Source organism: Homalodisca vitripennis, chromosome 4 (assembly GCF_021130785.1).
Source record: "Homalodisca vitripennis isolate AUS2020 chromosome 4, UT_GWSS_2.1, whole genome shotgun sequence".
NCBI classification, from domain to species: Eukaryota; Metazoa; Arthropoda; class Insecta; order Hemiptera; family Cicadellidae; genus Homalodisca; species Homalodisca vitripennis.
In genome coordinates, this window is record NC_060210.1 from 190435866 (window position 1) to 190456883 (window position 21018).

The following is a 21018-nucleotide window of genomic DNA, read 5'->3' on the forward strand; positions in this document are numbered from 1 at the left end:
TTTGGTTTTTGTGCCTACATCACAGTATGGGTTGGTCCCATAGAAATTTTACATTTATACCAAATTAAACCTAGCAAAATGTTCTAAATCTTTTGTTCTTACTGTTTTTTTTTCACCCATTACTGTTAATAACACACAAACTCTCGTAAGCTGGTTATTCTTCGAATGGTTGTTTTATTGCAACACATTGTTCACAAACTTCTGCCTCCAGCATCCTAAGTCCTCAACCCACATAGCATTTGTCAAAAGGGTTGTTGTAGAGAATTAAATTTACTTCAACTTGAGTGTTTGTTTTGTAATTGTGTATGAATTTAATCAAAAGTTACAGAGTAGTAAAGATTTTGAATGGAATGAGCAATTTCTGTAATAACCAGCACCAGCAAAAACTTGTTTTTTTTATACTTTTAACTCCTAGTACATGATAGTACTTGTTGTTCAGTCATGATCAGAAGAGGATGGGTGGTGTTTGGGATTATCCGAGGAACTTACATTTCATCTTCCACTTAGTGCAGCGTCAGGTTTAACACAAAAGGACGTGGACTCTAGATTCTAGTATATAACTGTGTCCCACTTGTTATATATACAAACAAAATAAGGCCTAGAGCTTAACCTTAAGGAATGCCATATTAAATGTCAATAACAAAACTTTGGTTGATGTTGATAACATTTCCTTTTGAACACACTTTTATTTAATAATTTTTTACACTAATGAAGTTTTAATTCAATTTCATTGTATAAAAGGTAATTATAGTGATCATAATCGATGACTTACACGGGCATTGATGACGATGTTGAGATTTTTCCGCCCTAACACGTCTTGTCTGTAGAGGAAGGCTTTGGAGGTCGTCAGTCTCTCTCCATCCCGCACAGTCATCTGAGCAAGAGTGAACCCCGTCTGGTTCTCCCCATTGGGGTTCCCCATAGTCTGGTACCCCATCTCCTCGGTAGCTGACATCAGAGTTTCTACTAATACTGGATAGTGGGGATATCGAGATACGGTTAAGTATCCTCCTTTTGAATGGTATTTCTAAAAACAAGATCCTTTCTAATTAATACTGATTATAGTAATAACAAACAAGATGTAAAACGCCGAATGGACTATGAATCTAAAATCCTTATTATCAATCCAGCCATTATGAAATAACTAGAAAGTTAGTTGTTGGGTGTGCCGATGGCCGAGCGGTCTAAGACGTCGAACTTTGAGTCTGAGTTGGAGATAGCGCAGGTTTGAATCCTGTCTATGACCCTTGCACTTTTTATCAGTACCTTCGACCTGTATCGACTGCCCCCATTATTCTGTTTGATAGGATCCTTGCACAAGGCGGTGACCCATGAGGACGGACAGAATAAGGTATAAAAGGGAATCGGCTTCTTCTTTTGTAAAAAAAGAAAAAAGATAGTTATTTAACACGTTCACAGAAGGTACTACCTTTCAGAGATCTAATAGAGTATGAATTTGATACCACTCGGCGTCAAGAAATTGTGGTGTACTTACATTTTGTTATAAACTAACAAATAGTATTAGTAATACTATTCTCACTAAAACTAGCAGTATTAAACATTATTTAAAATTTTTTGAAAATTTGTTATATTTATTAGCATTAGGAGTACACTCAAACAGTTTGATCAGCAGTAAATATGTTAACTTAAATCACTTAATCGATCCAAAAAAGGAATACAGATTTCCCAAATTTATGAAATAGCCAACAGAAACAAAATCCGATAATAATTCAACTGTGAATATCATTACATAAACTGTTTTTCATATAAAATGTATTGATACGGTTTAAGAGTCGCTGATAGTTTAATAGTTTGCATTACTGTTCACTGCTAAGTTTAAAAGACAAACACTGGACAAGTATTTCGAATATGTAACTGGGTAGAACTTATTATTACTGTGACTTAATTGGTTAGTAAGAGATCCCTGATTACTTGATCCTCATTTTTTCCACATGTTTTTAGCTAAAAACTTTCTCTTACATATAATTTGAGGTAGGTAATTAAAGTCAAAATCAGAATCTTATATTGTCATCCGACTATATACATACGAGTAGCATTAACAAAGGTCAATCAATATTATTTATCTATAAAAATAGTTGACATAAACATAGAATTTTAAGCACCTGCTCAATAATTATGTATTAGATGTGTTTAGCTGATAATAGGAAATGGATAAAGTAAATAACATTAGAGATTTCGGTGCTTAATTACCGAAAAACTACAGAATGAAGCAATACTCAATTTATCAACAAGTGTACTAATTGGTTAAACTTTCTCACCTCTGAGCCAGCGAACTCTCTTATTGTGTCGACATCGAGATTATCTTCTGATTTTTTAAAGTATGGCAATACCTCGTCCCAGCCCCAGCCGTTGATGCCCATGTCTGTTAAGGCTGTGTAGTCTCTGATGTTGCCTCTCATGTACATGTTCCCATGCAGTACCGAAGTCCCTCCCATTACCTTGCCTGTAAATGTCATTATAGATTGTTAATAGTAAGGGTCACTCAGAGTCGGCACTAGCTACCTCGCCCATGTCTGTTAAGGCTGTGTAGTCTCTGATGTTGCATATCATGTACATGTTCCCATGCAGTACCGAAGTCCCTCCCATTACCTTGCCTGTAAATGTCATTATAGACTGTTAATAGTAAGGGTCACTCAGAGTCGGCACTAGCTACTTCGCCCATGTCTGTTAAATCTAGGTCTATGTATTCTCTGATGTGCCTTCTCATGTACATGTTCCCATGCAGTACCGAAGTCCCTCCCATTACCTTGCCTGTAAATATCATTATAGATTGTTAATAGTAAGGGTCACTCAGAGTCGGCACTAGCTACTTCGCCCATGTCTGTTAAATCTAGGTCTATGTATTCTCTGATGTGCCTTCTCATGTACATGTTCCCATGCAGTACCGAAGTCCCTCCCATTACCTTGCCTGTAAATGTCATTATAGATTGTTAATAGTAAGGGTCACTCAGAGTCGGCACTAGCTACTTCGCCCATGTCTGTTAAATCTAGGTCTATGTATTCTCTGATGTGCCTTCTCATGTACATGTTCCCATGCAGTACCGAAGTCCCTCCCATTACCTTGCCTGTAAATGTCATTATAGATTGTTAATAGTAAGGGTCACTCAGAGTCGGCACTAGCTACTACGCCCATGTCTGTTAAGGCTGTGTAGTCTCTGATGTTGCCATGCAGTACCGAAGGCCCTCCCATTACCTTGCCTGTAAATGTCATGTCATTATAGACTGTTAATAGTAAAGGTCACTCAGAGTCGGCACTAGCTACTTCGCCCATGTCTGTTAAGGCTATGTATTCTCTGATGTTGCCATGCAGTACCGAAGTCCCTCCCATTACCTTGCCTGTAAATGTCATTATAGACTGTTAATAGTAAGGGTCACTCAGAGTCGGCACTAGCTACTTCGCCCATGTCTGTTAAGGCTGTGTAGTCTCTGATGTTGCCATGCAGTACCGAAGGCCCTCCCATTACCTTGCCTGTAAATGTCATTATAGACTGTTAATAGTAAAAGGTCAGAGTCGGCACTAGCTACGCCCATGTCTGTCTGTTAAGGCTATGTATTCTCTGATGTTGCCATGCAGTACCGAAGTCCCTCCCATTACCTTGCCTGTAAATGTCATTATAGACTGTTAATAGTAAGGGTCACTCAGAGTCGGCACTAGCTACTTCGCCCATGTCTGTTAAGGCTGTGTAGTCTCTGATGTTGCCTCTCATGTACATGTTCCCATGCAGTACCGAAGTCCCTCCCATTACCTTGCCTGTAAACATCATTATAGATTGTTAATAGTAAGGGTCACTCAGAGTCGGCACTAGCTACTTCGCCCATGTCTGTTAAGGCTGTGTAGTCTCTGATGTTGCCTCTCATGTACATGTTCCCATGCAGTACCGAAGGCCCTCCCATTACCTTGCCTGTAAATGTCATTATAGACTGTTAATAGTAAGGGTCACTCAGAGTCGGCACTAGCTACTTCGCCCATGTCTGTTAAGGCTGTGTAGTCTCTGATGTTGCCTCTCATGTACATGTTCCCATGCAGTACCGAAGGCCCTCCCATTACCTTGCCTGTAAATGTCATTATAGATTGTTAAATTAAAGGAAACTTAGAGTCGTTAGAGTATTTAGATTGTCAATAGTAATGATCAATCAGAGTCAGTACTAGCTACTTCGCTGCTCTGTGCAATCAATATTTTTGCCCCCTCCCGAACTTCTTGTGAAATGAAGTTAATGACTATCGGCTTTTAAAGTATGTTTTCACAAGTGAAGGCATAAAATGTTATATATCTGCAAACCTTAAACTACGTCCTCTTAAGTTACTAAATATTGCATCCACTCGTTTTAGTAAAACACACATGTATAGTTCATAACTAATGACGGAAGATTTGAAAGGATAGCAGTGTTTGCTAGCGTTATGTACAACGGAAATGCGACACTCTGTTCGGTTTTGGATTTACATTTTCAATTAGTGCTAAGAAAATTATCGTAAGATTAGTACAGATGGGCCAAGGGATCTGAGCGCGCGGCCGAGGCTGTACTAGCCATCCACGAAACATTGACCTCATCTACGCGCTTCCATTCTGTTGTTGGTTTAAAAGAGATAAAATTCGGAACACCCTTCATTTGAATATAACCACGAGACAACTGAATAAATCAGTAAATGTTCCAGTTCTTGCCTCAGGAGGACGCGCTGGTCCCTTGGCACATCTGTAATTAGAATAATAAAGCAAGATGGTTTAATTACTTAATTAATAAAAGGCTAATTTGATCGAACAATTAAATAAAAAGGTCAAATTTGAGAGCATTGGTTAGTGTTTACAAATGTTGTCCTCCCCATCCATGATGCCTGGTGTATACTTTAGTGATACAATGGTTAAAAGTATGTATCCAAAACAGTTTAATACTAGACAAAACAATCTGATTCACCTCTTGGATATGAGCAGAAGCTACCGGGTTGACTGAGACAAGAGTAGGGCTGTTTCTCAAGAGGGTAGTTCCAGTCGATGGGAGAGCCTTGGTAGTTGAAGTACATAGCTGGAAGTTGAGTGCCCACGGGAGCAGGTCCTCCAGCCTCCAACAGAGTGACTGTCCAGTGGTGAACCTCACTGAGCCTGGATGCCACTACACATCCTGCCGATCCTGCCCCCACCACCACGAAATCAACAGACTCTGTCTCCTGCAGCAACAGGCAGCAATAAAATTTACTGATTCTCAAGAGCTGATTTATTAATAATGCCATTTTTATAGATACAGTTAGGAATAGCTTAAGTACGGAAACAACAGATTTTTACTGAACGGACTCTCCACCGTGATCCTTGCACAGGCCAGTGGTCCATGAGGACAGACGAAATGAGGCTAAATGAGGCTGTGAGGGCGTTAGTTTCTCCTTACAAGACCTCTACGGGAGACTTAATGATGGTATGAAATTGTTTTGTTGCAGTTCTACAAAATTCATTGAATTGCATAAGCAATTTTAAAAATTTGACTATTATTAATTATTGTAATTGATCCTACCATACTTGTAATTAATCCATATCCACATTAGTTCACTCATACCAATTGCCATTCTTTAGCACCAATGCAATCGTCATTCTAATCGTTGAATAACCCAGCAGATCTCACGCATCCCTCAACAGAATTGACACTGCTTGGTGTTTTAACTGAAGTTTCAGTATTGGACTATTTAAGATCTTGATTGTCTCAAGGGTCGTCGAGCTTTACTCCAATTTGAAATGTAATAAGGGAGACGCTCAAATTTGGACGTTCTATGCTGCTGGACGTGGAAGTTGTTTCTGATTTATGTATTGTACCTATAAATATATCTACCCTGTGTCAATGCACACCAACAGCAACAGTCTATTTAACGTCTGCAGTAGCGCAAGGCTACTGCGGTAAGCTGAATAACTTATGCAGATAACAGTGATAGAATATGGATCTTGATCCTTTTCCTCCCTGGGATGCACAAATCAATTTTCATCAAGAAATCAGTGCAGTCTACTATCACATTCACCAATTTGAAGAGGTACTCAACTATCACCATCATCACCAGCCATTAACTGTGTACCGAGAATGTTGACGTATAAGATGTAAATGAGCATCGCAATGTAATATTATAGACAACAAGAACAACCTTAAGGAACAGACTTGGACTTCATTTAGCAGGCGAATCTGAAAAGCCTACATAGAGCAGTTGTCACTATGTCATATTCTCCATCTATTCTTCCTTTGTCAACAGGTATCAAACCAGTAAGTTTCTCACCACAACTCATAAAGGAGCTCTTTTCAATCTCTTAATCCTTCCAGTGAAACTCAACAAGTATTCCTCTAAGTAACTTCTGACACTTCACTGATCCTCCGATGGGCCAGTTACACCAACCCATTATATCTCTTAGATTCAATCAAATAGGAGCTCTCTTTCATACCTTCACACTAATTGCCATACCACTAACTAACACACAACCAATTTCTAATTACTTTGAACCTTCCACTCCTCTATGCCCCTCACCTGTCCTACCATTAGCCACTGACACTCAACCGACGTAAATCACAGCTTCAATCATTAATGACTCATTTCTACATTCCACCTACCATGCAAAGAATAAATAACACCCAATTAGTCTCATGTAAGCTGTAATGTCCAATCATATTAGACCTCAGCATTCCACCAATCTCTCACTTTGCGAATTACCCACAACCATTAGAGATCTAGATACAATCATTCAGTTTTCCCATTAGCCAAAGACATCCAAGTAGTAGACCCCTGACCAGCAATAAAGTCAAACCTTTCAGTCCTTTTCCCACCTATCCTTATACTGGTTAATAACATAATCCAGATAGATCTCTCATATCCAATAAAATATCACTTGCTCGTACGTTCTATTCTTACGCTGTCCAAAGACATCTAACCAGTAAACCTTACACCACTATTCATAAAGGAGATCTTTCTACTCTCTTAGCCGTGCCTGATACCCAATTAACACACATCCAACAAGTATACCTCTAAGCTCCAATGATACTGAACCTCCTGACTACCACCAATCCTTAAAATTCACTGGTTCTCCATTAGCCATTAGCATTAAAGATGCCTTTATGCTCCAATCATGTTGGACTATTACACTACATCAATTCTCCTATTGGTCAATAATACCCCAACTAGTAGAACTCTCAGATCCAATCAGACTGGAGTTCGTATACAACATCAAATTAATGGGCATCCAATAACATAAAACCAGTAGACCTTTAAGCTCTAATTATATCGAATCTCTGACTCACCCTAGCACTCTACCAATCGCCCGATTTTGGAGCCACAAAGGAGATATTTTTAATCCCTTAATCATCCCAATCCTCCCGGTGAAACCCAACAAGAATTTCTCTAAGTAACTTCTTACACTTCACTGACCCTCTAAGCTTGAATCATATCGGACTTTTCACTCCCCCACGCACTCCACCAATTCCCCAATTTATTTATTTACATACGGTATACACCATTTTACATTTGATATAGGTATTATGAAAATACAAGAGGCTTGATAAAAACAACTTACATAATTAGTTTACATGCATACATGCTAAAGCAAACAAAAGCAAAAAATAAGCAAAACAAGTGCCAAATAACATCAACATCGTGAATAAAAAGAAAAATTACAACAGCAATACAGTTCATAAACAAGTGCAACATGAAGGTGGATCCGTAAAAAAACTTAATTAAAGTAGCGTATAAATTATTGCAAATTACATCCAACCTAATAGACCTCCTGATGCAATTATAGAATCTCTTGCTCGTCCATTCACAAATGAGATCTTACTCACTCTACACGATAAAATGTCACCTATCTTGGTTTACTATTAAGAAACTAAAAATAGAGATGTATTATTACATTTTACCATATCAGGTTGGTAGCACTGAGTGGGATCCTGCAAGGTACATTCTTCCATGAGAAGGCCCTCCATGAACTGCATGAAGGGAGACGGGGGGTTGCCACATGTGATTGCAAGAGTCGGTTCTTCTCTCCTGGGGCAATAACACTGAGCTCGGAAACTATGCTGATTGAATATCAGTTTACAGTCCGCACCTAGCAGCAGGCCTACCAACAGTGAAAACCTGAAATTTATGCTATCTGTTAAAATCGCAATAAAAATGTATACATTCAACATTTTTCTAGCGCAAATAATTAGACAATAATACTGCTACAATATTTATGTAAAATCAAAGCTTCTCGGTTAAAAGAATAATGGACACAACATCAAATCGAAATAGAATCTTGCTTTTTTTACCTACAATCCACAAAAGAATCAATATTTCTAGAAATATTGATGTTTGAAAGTCCATTGAAGAATTCTGTAACATAGCGTGGGGAAAGTGGTCATTGTTCATTTTTATTATCGTATTAAATTCATATGTATTTAGGTGTATATATATTCATATGTATTTAGGTGTATATATATATTCTTTCCCCCTTCCTTTCTCAGAATAATAATAAAACATCTCGTCATAGAAATATAGCATAATTTATTTATTAATCATTTATTTCACTTCCAACGGTGAACTCAATGTACAACAATAGTAAACAAAGATCTATTAATATCAACATAATCATTTTGTGTTAAGATTAGAATAGTAAACAAGGTGACAAAAGTACAAAATAATCTAAAAGCATAAATATAGTAATGAGTTAATACATAACAATAATAAATACACGATAATTAATAATAACACAGTAATAAGTTATAATAACAAGCAAGTGATAACGTAAAAGATAGGTACATAAGTATAGGTATAATATTATAAACAAGACTGCATTTCAATTGCAGTGAAAGTTGAGTCTATAATAATTTTACTGTTGAAGCTATAAAATCATCAATGCAAAAATTTGTTTGTTCACCAAGCCTGGATTTAGCTCAGAAGTTTTCGAGGGGTAGTAGCATATTTTCTAATCGTCCATGACATCATAGAATGAGCTGTGATCGACTCAGAAGTCAGAATATGGAGTTCTTTGTAAGTTTGAGAATAGCATCTCGGCTGCTTATGGACTTTTTTGGCCACTTAGGACAAAAAGCAGATATAACTATAATTGCACGTTGTCCTAAAAGAACCTTTGTATTCGTTTCCGGAGCGACAGGATATTGCTTATAGGTTAGGTTATACACTGGTCCCGGTTATATCAAAGTCCACCGAGGCAAACGTGAACCTCAGAGGGTAGAATAAAATGACAACCAGTGCGCAGGCGCTTTCACATGGTCATTCATTTTTAGTCTAGTCATCTTAGTTTCCGTTTATGACAAGCAAAATTACTTGACCGGGCCCTATTCCTGCTGGACACTATTTATTGCTATTATTGCCATCAAATTTACTAGCAGATAAAAGTTGCATGATAGCAATGGCTATATCAATCACACGTAATAATATTTGTGTATTCACAAATTTTCAAACCTTATACAAAATATAAAAAATGGTTATTCAAAACCTAGCAGAGAAAATTAGAGAAATTTTAGTATTTTAGGCATTTACATTGGAGTGAAAAATTATTTGACTAAAGCTTCATAAATTTCGCAAAATAAAAATAAAAGTAACAACACAAACTGTAATAAAGAAATCCAAAAGCAGATGTAGCCCATGAAAACCATGCAAATTCTTCTTAAAAAATATTTTTTACTGGATTAACTTTTTAATTAAAAATAAATTTAACATTTTACAATGTAGCCTTGGTCAATTTAGCTCAGTCCTTGGACAAAATTAGAGGAGACAGCCAGACTAACTTTGGCTCTGTCATATATGCTTACCCGGCAGCTTTCAAGACAATCAGTTCTTTAATTTTCTGGTTCACATCGCATCAAAACATTACACAATGAAAGTACTGAGATGTTTCACCTTCGCTGTGGAGAACGTTTTCAATTAAGAGATATGAACCAAATTATTAGGAACATACAAATTAGAATATACTCTTAATGACAATTATCCTGCTTTTATTATTTGGTTCAATCATTTTGTGTTGAGAATGAATATCCAGTACTTTAAAATATTGCTTGCCGTTGTTTGTGAAAGGAACCCGTTTAATCTAAAAAAGTAATTTTACATGAAACACTGAGCAATGTATAATGTTTTCTTGCAGTTCAAGCTTAAAACCTACGGACTCAGTAGAAATTTAAAATTTCTGTCTATCGATGTGAGTGAGTGAATTAAAAAAGGTTACTCTTTCAGCTTTACCACTGAGCTATGTACAGATTCCTGTGTGACAATGATCGCAATGTAACAATTAAGACTATCGTTGATTTCATGTTAAATAAACTAATAAGGCTTAATTGTGAGATAATCTTGCAATGAGTTGCTATAGTAAATTATTGCAGAGCACTAATGTGATAAGCACATCATTGTCGAGTGGCCAGAGATGGATCGGGCGGGAGTAAATGTTTGTGGAGGAAAAGCAAACACTTAACATAATGACTGTTTAGTAAAACGGAAAATATCATATTATAACTTATCCAACAATATTCTGACTGTGTTGATTTTTCAATACTTCATGAATATTCAGAATAAAGACATTTCTCAGAATGAAAACACAGTTATACTTGTTTGCTACAATTTATACCATAATTTTAATCGGAATAAGGTTCTAACAGAATGAGTATGCCTAGATTAAAGCGCATTTATTGAGCCACATTTACGTCAGACTTATGATTCGATCACTGACATTGTGTATTGGCGGAAGAATACAGACAGGATGAAAGGCTCAAGGTTAGGGAAAGGTGAACTTGTGAAGGAAAGTGAAAGGGTTTCCGTCATGATTTTCGCGTTTCGTGACCGGTCGGCATCGAAATAAGGATCCGGAAAGCAGAAATTAGGTCACAGTTGTAGCCCATATTGTTTTGTAACTACAACGCTCTTCTCAGATCGTTACTAATTCCCCAACCGTCTTGTTGAACCTTAGTTGTATGATCTGTAACATATATTGCTTTTAATTTTTAGACTATCATTGACGTTATTTATGTGATATGGAACTCTCAATAATAGCAAGAGTGCAATATTAGCAATGAAGTATTAAGTATTGTTCTAGTTTTTTACGTTTTGTTGAGTGATATTTTATAGTAAATGTAATAAGATATTGCCTTTTAGAAGTTATATATACTTCTGTATAGACAGTGTCTACGGATGAACATTTGCGAAAGGACTGAACTATCCTTTTTTGCCTGTTGATTTCTAGTATCCAGTGATGAAAAACACACGTTTCAAGGGAATTACTAGGAAGTTTTATCCAACTGAAACAAAACTAAAAACAAAACATTTCGGTAAAACTCAGTTGGCAACACTGTTATTAATGAAATGTTAATTAATAAAGCTGAATGTAACACTTCACGCACTCCAATACATTCTTTCAATATTTACAATTCAATAATGACCGTTCCGATTTGTTAAAAACTACGGCCTTAGAATTGGCAACATCGCAATCGCAACCACACGCCATCTTGTTGTTATCCGGGCGGACCAATGATGCCATCCTAAACTCTATAATACCGGGTCATTAAACAAGTATGGAGTATGTAATACAATACATCCTCTCCCTGGCAAAGAAAATTAGGCACACATTTTGAATTTTCTCGTTAACTTAGCCTACAACTATCGAATGGTTTTGTACGCTCTGTTTCTATGAATATTTAGGCAAACGTTGTCGTTTTTGCATGCAAGTTTTTCTTAAAAGTGCGTTTTTCTTACTGTTTCTAGAACCGCTTTCACTGAAATTGATTATGTATAACTTAACTTGTCGATCATTCTAAATAAATTAACTAAAATAATGGTAAACGACTATCCTTTTAATTTACCAAAAAATCATAACAGGATAACTATGACGTTAACAATTTTAGTGCCGTATAGTAACCAAACCAATTAAATAAAAATACTCTGCAAAGGTTAAGGTATGTTAGAAACAATAGCTTTCAAAAAGAGTAAAAATTAAAAATATACAGGAATTAATTAGAGCGTTCTTTTAAAACCATTGATGTTAAAATTTTCTGTCTTAATACATTTGCCAAATTCAAACAATGCTATCTAATGCAGTTAATACATAAATAAATACAGATACACTACACTAAGAGGCTATATGATTGATTCATTATGATCACACATGCAGTTAGAAAGAAATTAACATTACTCGCTCTCGTGTTGAAACAAATAATTATAAAACTTCCTATTTGTAAACGGCCACTGACACACGCTGTACTCGTTGAAACAGCCGTATTAATTTAAATCTGTGTAGTATTTTGTAATTTATAAAAATAATATAATATTGAAAGCTATAATATGAGTAGAGGTATCAAAATCGATCACATAATTCACAATAAGTAAAACAAATGTAGCCTAAACATTAAAAGTGTTTATATAGGTACTTCAAACAACTTCAACTATTTATAAACAGTGTATTCATTACTGCTAGAGATAGGATCAAAGGAAGATATTACACCTTTTCAGGTACTTGGATGATGTTGCGAACAAAAAAACGCGATCCGGTCGAGATTGGAAATGTAAAAAGTGCCGATCTTCGTCCTTACAAAGTGATGATAGTGGTGCGTCTGAAGAAACGACCAAGGATTTCTTGTTTAAGCTTATGCAGGATTTTAAGAGCGAATTTTTTGGTGAGCTTAAACCCTATAGAGCTGAAATTGCTGAACTTTCTGCAGCTGTGAAATTTATCTCGGATAAATTAGACACCTCCAACTGTCTTATGGAAGACATAAAAAAAGAACTGGCAGCGGTGAAGAAAGAAAATATCGAACTTCGTATCAAGAATGATGGTCTGACTGCTGAGGTTGACGACCTGAGAGAGAGAGAGAGAGTTCGTTCACTCGAACAATACTCGCGTAGGAGTAATATAGAAGTTAATGGAATTCCTGTAACAGCCCAGGAGAACATCTGTGCTATCGTCAAGGACGTAGGAGTAGCTTTAGGGGTGGAAATTCAAGAGAACCAGATCGCTGCCGCCCATAGGATTCCTTCCTTCAAACAAGATCGCAACCCCTCAATCGTGGTACAATTCTCAAGCAGGTCCACCAGGGATATCATTCTCACAAAATTCCGGGAGAAGAAAACGCTAACTGCTAACCAGGTAAATCCATCGTTTCGTTCGCAAAAAGTTTACATCAACGAACATCTTTCGCCTGCTAATAAACTACTTTTAGCTAAACTCAAACAAAAGGCCAAGGAGGCTGGTTATGCCTACGTATGGGTCAGAGATGGGAAATTTTTTGTAAGGAAATCGGCTGGAGAAAAATGTATAAAAATAAACAGTTATGATGATTTTGTTAAGATTAAGTAGTATGACAGTACATATAAGTAGATTTCTTGAGTGGGTAAACTGTGTTGTGTTTTTCTGTTTTCATTATATAATCTGTAGATATTTTGTGTATTGTTGTTTGATATATGCCCTATAATGTTAACTTAAATGACTTTTCCGGTCCAGTAAGATGTAAAGACGATTTTAACCTTGTTTATACCAACATAAGAAGTTTGAGGAGTAATTTTAATAGCTTTATTGTAGAACTTAATAATATTAAACAAATGCCCCATTTTGTAATTTTAAGTGAAATATGGATAAGTTCTGACGAATTAAAATTGTACAATATAGCAGGTTTCAAAGCTTTCGCTAAATGCAATGATCAGTACAGAGCAGGTGGTATTGTTTGTTTTATTGATTGCGCATTCAACGTTAATCAACTTCATCTAGATATGGTCACAGCTGATGCTTTACTTCTTGACATCAAAATTAATAATACTTAGGCTACTTTAAATTATTGTGTTTGTATAGATTTCAATTTTATTCAGTAAATCAGTTTTTAGTCGAATTAACACAGCTTCTTAATAAATTACCAAATAACGTTATTTTAATTGGAGATGTTAACTTAAATTTGTTAGTAGATACGTCAGAATCACAAAATTATAATAATCTTCTATCTAATAATGGATTTGTATCCCTAATTAATTCACCAACTAGAATAACTAAAAACACCGAATCTTGTATAGACCATATTTTTATAAGAAATAGATACATAAATAATTATAGCTCTGCTGTGTTTGACCTTGGTTTGACTGATCATTGTTTGTTGGGACTTAGGTTTGCAAGTGCAAGTAAAATAAATATAAATATAAATACGCTTGTATCACGGAAAACTACTATTAGTTTTGAATCAGTTAAATCTAAATTGAATTTTGTTGACTGGAACATTATATATTTGAATGATGATGTTGATAGTATTTATAATAAATTTTGTGACATCCTTACCAATATTATCAATGAAAGTAGTACGACAAGAGATTATAGTAATAGGATATTTAAAGCTAAATTAAGAAGTCCATGGATAACGGTGAATCTGTTAAATAAAATAAGTAAAAGAAAGAAACTTTATAAAATATCTAAAAGGAGGCCATATGACCAAAATTTCTTATGTTATTATAATAAATTTTGTAAAGACTTAAAACTTGAAATAGACAGAGCTAAATATCAACACTTTAAAAAACAAATAGAGAACTGTAATGGTGACCCATCCATGCAATGGAAAGTAATAAATGAGGTAACTGGTTCTGCAATCAATAAGAGCGTACAAAAGGTCGAGTTAGATAACGGAGAGATAGTGACTGAGTCTCTTGCGGTGGCCGAAATAATCAATAACTATCTTATCAATATACAGAGTACGCAAACTGTCGGCTCTGTCCATCAGGCGCGCGTCACTTACCCGCACTCGTTTTTCATTAGTCCTGTCACTACACAGGAACTACTACAAATTGTCAAAAATTTAAAGAATAAAAAATCGACTGGTTTCGATCAATTTAGTGTTTGTTTACTGAAAAACATAATTGAAGTAATAGCACCAGTCTTAGTTTATATAGTGAATTTAAGTTTTAGCAAAGGGATTTTTCCGTCAAAATTAAAAATCAGCACTATCATTCCTATTCACAAAAAAGACAATTCTATCAAAATTGACCAGCTGAGACCCATTAGTTTGTTATCAATTTTTTCTAAGATTTTTGAAAAACTTATGTTGAAAAGAGTTCTAACCTACTTAAATAAATTTAGTTTTTTCAGTGATAATCAATTTGGTTTCACAAAAGGGAAATCTACTGAAGATGCTTTGATTTCAGCAACTGAACAAATTTACAAAAATTCTAACTCTGGTGATAAAACTATAGGCATCTTTGTCGATTTTTAAAAAGCCTTTGATTTTGTAAATCACGAAATTCTTTTAGCTAAACTAGAAACGACAGGAATTCGGGGTGTGGCTTTGGATTGGTTTAGAAGCTTTTTGACTAACAGAAAACAACAAGTTAAAATAAATAATTGCTACAGTTCTCAACAAGAGATTAAAGTTGGCGTTCCGCAAGGATCAGTGCTCTCAGCAACTTTGTTCCTGGTCTTTATTAATGACTTATTGAAGATTGGTTGGAGGGGAAATATATGTGCATTTGCCGATGATGTTGTACTGTTTTACAATGATAAGCAATTAACACTGTTAGATAATTACATAAATAATGATTTAAAATTATTAAGGGATTGGTGCAATTTTAATAAAATGCAAGTAAATGTTAATAAAACGAAATCGATACTTTTTGATCCAGGTGGTGGCGATTTACCTTTTGAGATAAAGTTCCATTCCACTAATTGTGATTTACTTGTTTGTGTAACTGTGGAACAATCCAATGTGTGAAAAGCATTAAATATTTGGGAATTATTTTTGATAACAAACTTAAATGGGACGAACATATATTATCTCTACACAGGAAAATAAAATCATCTATTCGAACTTTTTATTTTTTAAGAAATTTCTGTGAAACTTCATTGTTAAGATCGTTGTATTTTGCTTTAATTCACTCACGTATACAATATGGTATCGTCTGCTTTGGAGGCACATTTAAAACTCTGATCGATAAATTACGAATCTCTCAAAATTATTTTTTACGTATTATTTTAAAAAAGCAGAAAAGGGAAACCTCCTTTCCATTATACCAAACGTTAAATATACTACCTTTCCGTCATATTTTCGTGTTTAAAGTTTTAAGTCTGTTCTACAGGAGAAGTGGCAATAAAGAAAATAATTTAATATATCACTATAATACTAGGAGCTGTTCTGCAGGTGATGTTAGACTAATTAAAGTAAACAAATCCATTTTTAGGCATTCCTATAGTTACCTTGCACCTAAATATTTTAATCAAGTCCCTTATTATATAAGACAGAGCATTAGACTTAGGGAATTTTGTTCACTGTTGAAAAGTTGGCTAATGACTAAACAAGATGTAGAATTTTTGAATCTTGTAATTAGTTAATATAGTTTAATTATTTCCATAGCATACAATATATGTCATAAATTAATGTTAACGCACATTTGAAAAACCTTTTCACAGTTCTAATCATTGAATAGTTATTACAATATTTAAGTAGTCTAGTTTAGAGTTTGAAAGCATAAACATTGCAGAGAGTGTCTTTCTTGAATATTTAAACTTTATGTGCTAGACTGAAAAAAATATTATTGTATTTTTATCTTTGCCTTATAAAAACTGACCACACTACTGGTTACGTGGCCAGTCAATTTCCAGGTTTTGTATTTGCAATTTCTGTTGTATGATGCTGATGGAAATAAATCATTTATTCATTTATTCACTTCAAACAACTTCAACTGTTTATAAACAGTGTATTCATTATTTGGAAAGATAGGATCAAAGTAAGATATTACACCTTTTCAGGTACTTCAAACAACTTCAACTATTTATAAACAGTGTATTCATTACTTGTAAAGATAGGATCAAAGTAAGATATTACACCTTTTCAGGTACTTCACACAACTTCAACTATTTATAAACAGTGTATTCATTACTTGTAAAGATAGGATCAAAGTAAGTTATTACACCTTTTCAGGTACTTCAAACAACTTCAACTATTTATAAACAGTGTATTCATTACTTGTAAAGATAGGATCAAAGTAAGATATTACACCTTTTCAGGTACTTCAAACAACTTCAACTATTTATAAACAGTGTATTCATTACTTGTAAAGATAGGATCAAAGTAAGATATTACACCTTTTCAGGTACTTCACACAACTTCAACTATTTATAAACAGTGTATTCATTACTTGTAAAGATAGGATCAAAGTAAGATATTACACCTTTTCAGGTACTTCAAACAACTTCAACTATTTATAAACAGTGTATTCATTACTTGTAAAGATAGGATCAAAATAAGATATTACACCTTTTCAGGTACTTCAAACAACTTCAACTATTTATAAACAGTGTATTCATTACTTGTAAAGATAGGATCAAAGTAAGATATTACACCTTTTCAGGTACTTCAAACAACTTCAACTATTTATAAACAGTGTATTCATTACTTGTAAAGATAGGATCAAAATAAGATATTACACCTTTTCAGGTACTTCAAACAACTTCAACTATTTATAAACAGTGTATTCATTACTTGTAAAGATAGGATCAAAGTAAGATATTACACCTTTTCAGGTACTTCACACAACTTCAACTATTTATAAACAGTGTATTCATTACTTGTAAAGATAGGATCAAAATAAGATATTACACCTTTTCAGGTACTTCAAACAACTTCAACTATTTATAAACAGTGTATTCATTACGGTACTGATAAAGATAGGATCAAAATTAGATATTACACCTTTTCAGGTACTTCACACAACTTCAACTATTTATAAACTAGTGTATGCGTTACTGCTAAAGATAGGATCAAAGTTAGATATCACACTATTTCAGATCTTTAATCTAGTGTTATAATACTAAAAACAAAGATTGAGGACTCTTGAAAACATGAAGCAGAGACATTCTTCTGTACTTGTATATAGGTACTCTTATCAGAAGTAGCAGCTAATGAAGCAAGACTAGCAATTCGAATGGAATTTAAAGTTTAATTTGGCTATGCGCAATTATTATTTGTAAATGTACTTGAACATTATTTTATCGTTATCAACATGATGTCAATATTTCAATATCGGCACAGAGGATTTAATATTTGAGAAAGGTTAAAATTATAATAAAGAACACTAATTAATACCTTGTAAACTGTATTTTAATTTGGATAATTGTAGTTTACTAATTGAAAAATAAATAACAACAACGAATTGAAATAACCAGAACGGTGTAAACTCTACGATTTCCCTAATAAACGATATGTCACAATTATTTCACTAATAATTGATAAAATAGATGTTGTAACTCTTGTTTTTAACCTATTAATAATATTAAATCCTGTTTAGTTTTACAATAATATGGTTATTTATTATACAGTGTATTGAAAGCATGCGTTGGTTGGATGGCTTATACTTCTATGAAACAGACAAAAACAGAAAACAAATAAAAAATAGTTATTCTTCATACAGCTTAACTTTGAGGAAAGTACAACTACTTTTTGAACTTGCCAACGCAAGTTCAGGAATAAATTTGCATTAAGCCTAATTATTTGTTGTATTGATTAAGAATGAGGATTATTACTTAGTTTCTTTTTTGCGAATAAAATGCGTAAAAAGGCTATATGGAACATCTAAAATAATTGTTTGAAGTAAAAAGTCCTTATTATGAAAGTCACTTCAAACGTTATGTAGGAAAAAGTAGGTACTCACCTGGAGACGAAATGCGCGACAGACATAGTGGTACCAATAGTCAGGTTTGAAGTGATCAGAGAAAGGCTCGCAGGTCGGGCGTTACCAAATTAAGTAATTTATGTACCTAGCCAATGCCACTTGGACGCGCAATCGCGGACGATAAGAGAGTGTAAATAATTTACCATGATATTACAATTTGCATTATTTAAATAAACATTACCATCTTAGACATCAAAATTAACTTACTTTTAAAACTAAATTTATGAAATAGTAAACAAATTATAGGATCGACAGGCACATGTTTAAGGACTGTACAAAAGTTTTTCTATGGCATTTCGAAATATAAAACCTTATTTAGTCAATATTCGTAAAATTATAAACAAATTTACCTTGATTCCAACACGCATTACAGAAGAATGTAAGTTGATGGCTAAAAGTCGATTTTTTTGTTTTTAATGATAGCATGTTTTTTCCGACCAAAAACGCGGGAAAATAGTTTGTCCGTCAAAAGCGGAATTAAATGTGTTTATTTATGCCTCTAACGAGGTCTACAGACGGGCCAATATTTAAAACACACACACACACACACACACACACACACACACACACACACACACACACACACACACACACACACAACACACACTTTGGGATCGGTGGAGGGGTTTTGGGCTCTGATGGGTCATGGTTGTTGAAATCCTAACATCCGGACATTTGCAATAGTCCTATTTTGGATTCTAAATCCACCTAAAGTTAACTGTTGGGGGTAAACACAATTGAAAACAATATATAGACTATGCGCAAATGTTATTACCTGTAATGTAGTTGCATCAATATCTGTAGATAAAATTTTCATTTTTTACATCATTGTTTAAAATGAAAAAATACAATTTTTAATAACAAAATAGCATTAAAAAAATAATCACTCTTTTAAAATAATCCACAGGCATTCTCTTTTCTTGTCGAAGAAAGCTCTTAGTCTTCCCACAAAAAAGAGAATTTTCGTTCTCCTTTTTGTGGCTTCTCTTACGCTCAACCGAAAATTATGTACAATCATACACAAAGTTAACGTCTATCATGTTTTATTTTACTTTAAAATACAAAACAAAAGCTTACGGTATAATATTGTAACTACTCAGCTTACCTTCTCAGGCTTGAAGTCATTCCTATATTCACATTGAGGATCTAAATATTATTGTGTCATAACCACTAAGCTAACTTGGAACTTGTGTTTAAAATAGTAGTTTTACGACCGAAAGGATAAAAAATTGTAGCATGATTTGTACTGACTCACTGACTTGTGCTAATAAATTGTTGCACGAATAACTGAATATGAGAAAGCAAAGAGTGAGAGTGAGGGTAATTAGAACTAATAATAATTGATAACGAAGTGGGTCTACATCAGTGTTCTCGCCCTTCTTCGTGTTGTTACGTTAATGAACATAGTTTCGCCTGATAACGGTAATAATAGCCTACTCAGTGTATAACTTAACTAAGTAGTTCACTCAATCTATAATGTCATTCCACTAGGCCAACGTTTTATTACATTGATATTTCATCGCTTGTGGAAGAACATGGGATTTTTGGAATCAAAATATAACTAAAAGCAACATTATAAGGGGAATTTTTGAGTTGTAATAACTGATTTAAAGGTTTATCATGGGGACGCCTAAGAAGAAGTTAGGCTATTGGATCCTTCTGTATTTGATGTAGGCTAAGTTGATTTGCGAGAGACAATAATACTGCCAATTAGAGGTAGAAAAAAAACAATCCAAACTTGGGCATCCACTGAGGTTATAGTGATAGGCCAAGAAAATGCAATTCGCTAGTGTTGCGGCAAATCTTGTCGTGTTAGTACTAGGCCTGGCCATCGGATAGCGCTATGAATAGCTGTTCCAGTGGGCCTTCTATGGTTTTGTGCACAACACTTCCGTATTGTTTCAGCATAACTGCAAAATTTTTCGCACGTTTTGTGATCCGACATGCCTCATCGTTGCATCTCTGAGACATTCTTCACTCTCAGGGATTTTTGTATTAGTCAGATTTAAGGTTTGTTGAAAAGAAACAAACATATCGAAGATGTGTAATATAGACTAATGACTACTATAGTCGAATAGATACAACTTCCGTATCGGCGTGCTGGGGCGTTCTGACGTTGGAGTGAGAGGGAGAACTGCCTGGTTGGCTACCTGACCAATAGGAGCGAGGAGCGTCTGACGCGGTTGCCATAGCAACAGGCACTGTTCCCACATTGCACCGCGGCGACCGCTTCTCTGCGCAGTCCTCAAGTGCTACTAGAGTGACTACTTCGAGTTTACTGCTAAATTTGTTGTCAGTGTTCGGTGTTTTTGCTGTTCGTTCGTTGCGAATATCAGGGTGTGAGTGTGTGTGTGTTTTGTATACTGTAC

At 34.7% G+C, this 21018-nt stretch overlaps 1 protein-coding gene across 1 annotated transcript in view; it reads right to left on the reverse strand.

The window, feature by feature from the left end:
- Positions 1 to 18693, reverse strand: part of LOC124361341 (glucose dehydrogenase [FAD, quinone]-like) — a 31058-nt gene extending 12365 nt beyond the window's left edge. The window contains exons 1-7 of the mRNA XM_046815391.1: positions 18629 to 18693; positions 7891 to 8107; positions 4933 to 5182; positions 3963 to 4074; positions 3681 to 3772; positions 2280 to 2464; positions 773 to 1027 (exon numbers count right to left, since the gene is read on the reverse strand). Coding sequence (XP_046671347.1) covers positions 773 to 1027; positions 2280 to 2464; positions 3681 to 3772; positions 3963 to 4074; positions 4933 to 5182; positions 7891 to 8107; positions 18629 to 18654 — 1137 coding nt within the window. The 5' untranslated portion in view covers positions 18655 to 18693. The remainder of the gene's footprint in view (positions 1 to 772; positions 1028 to 2279; positions 2465 to 3680; positions 3773 to 3962; positions 4075 to 4932; positions 5183 to 7890; positions 8108 to 18628) is intronic.
- Positions 18694 to 21018: the final 2325 nt, after the last annotated feature.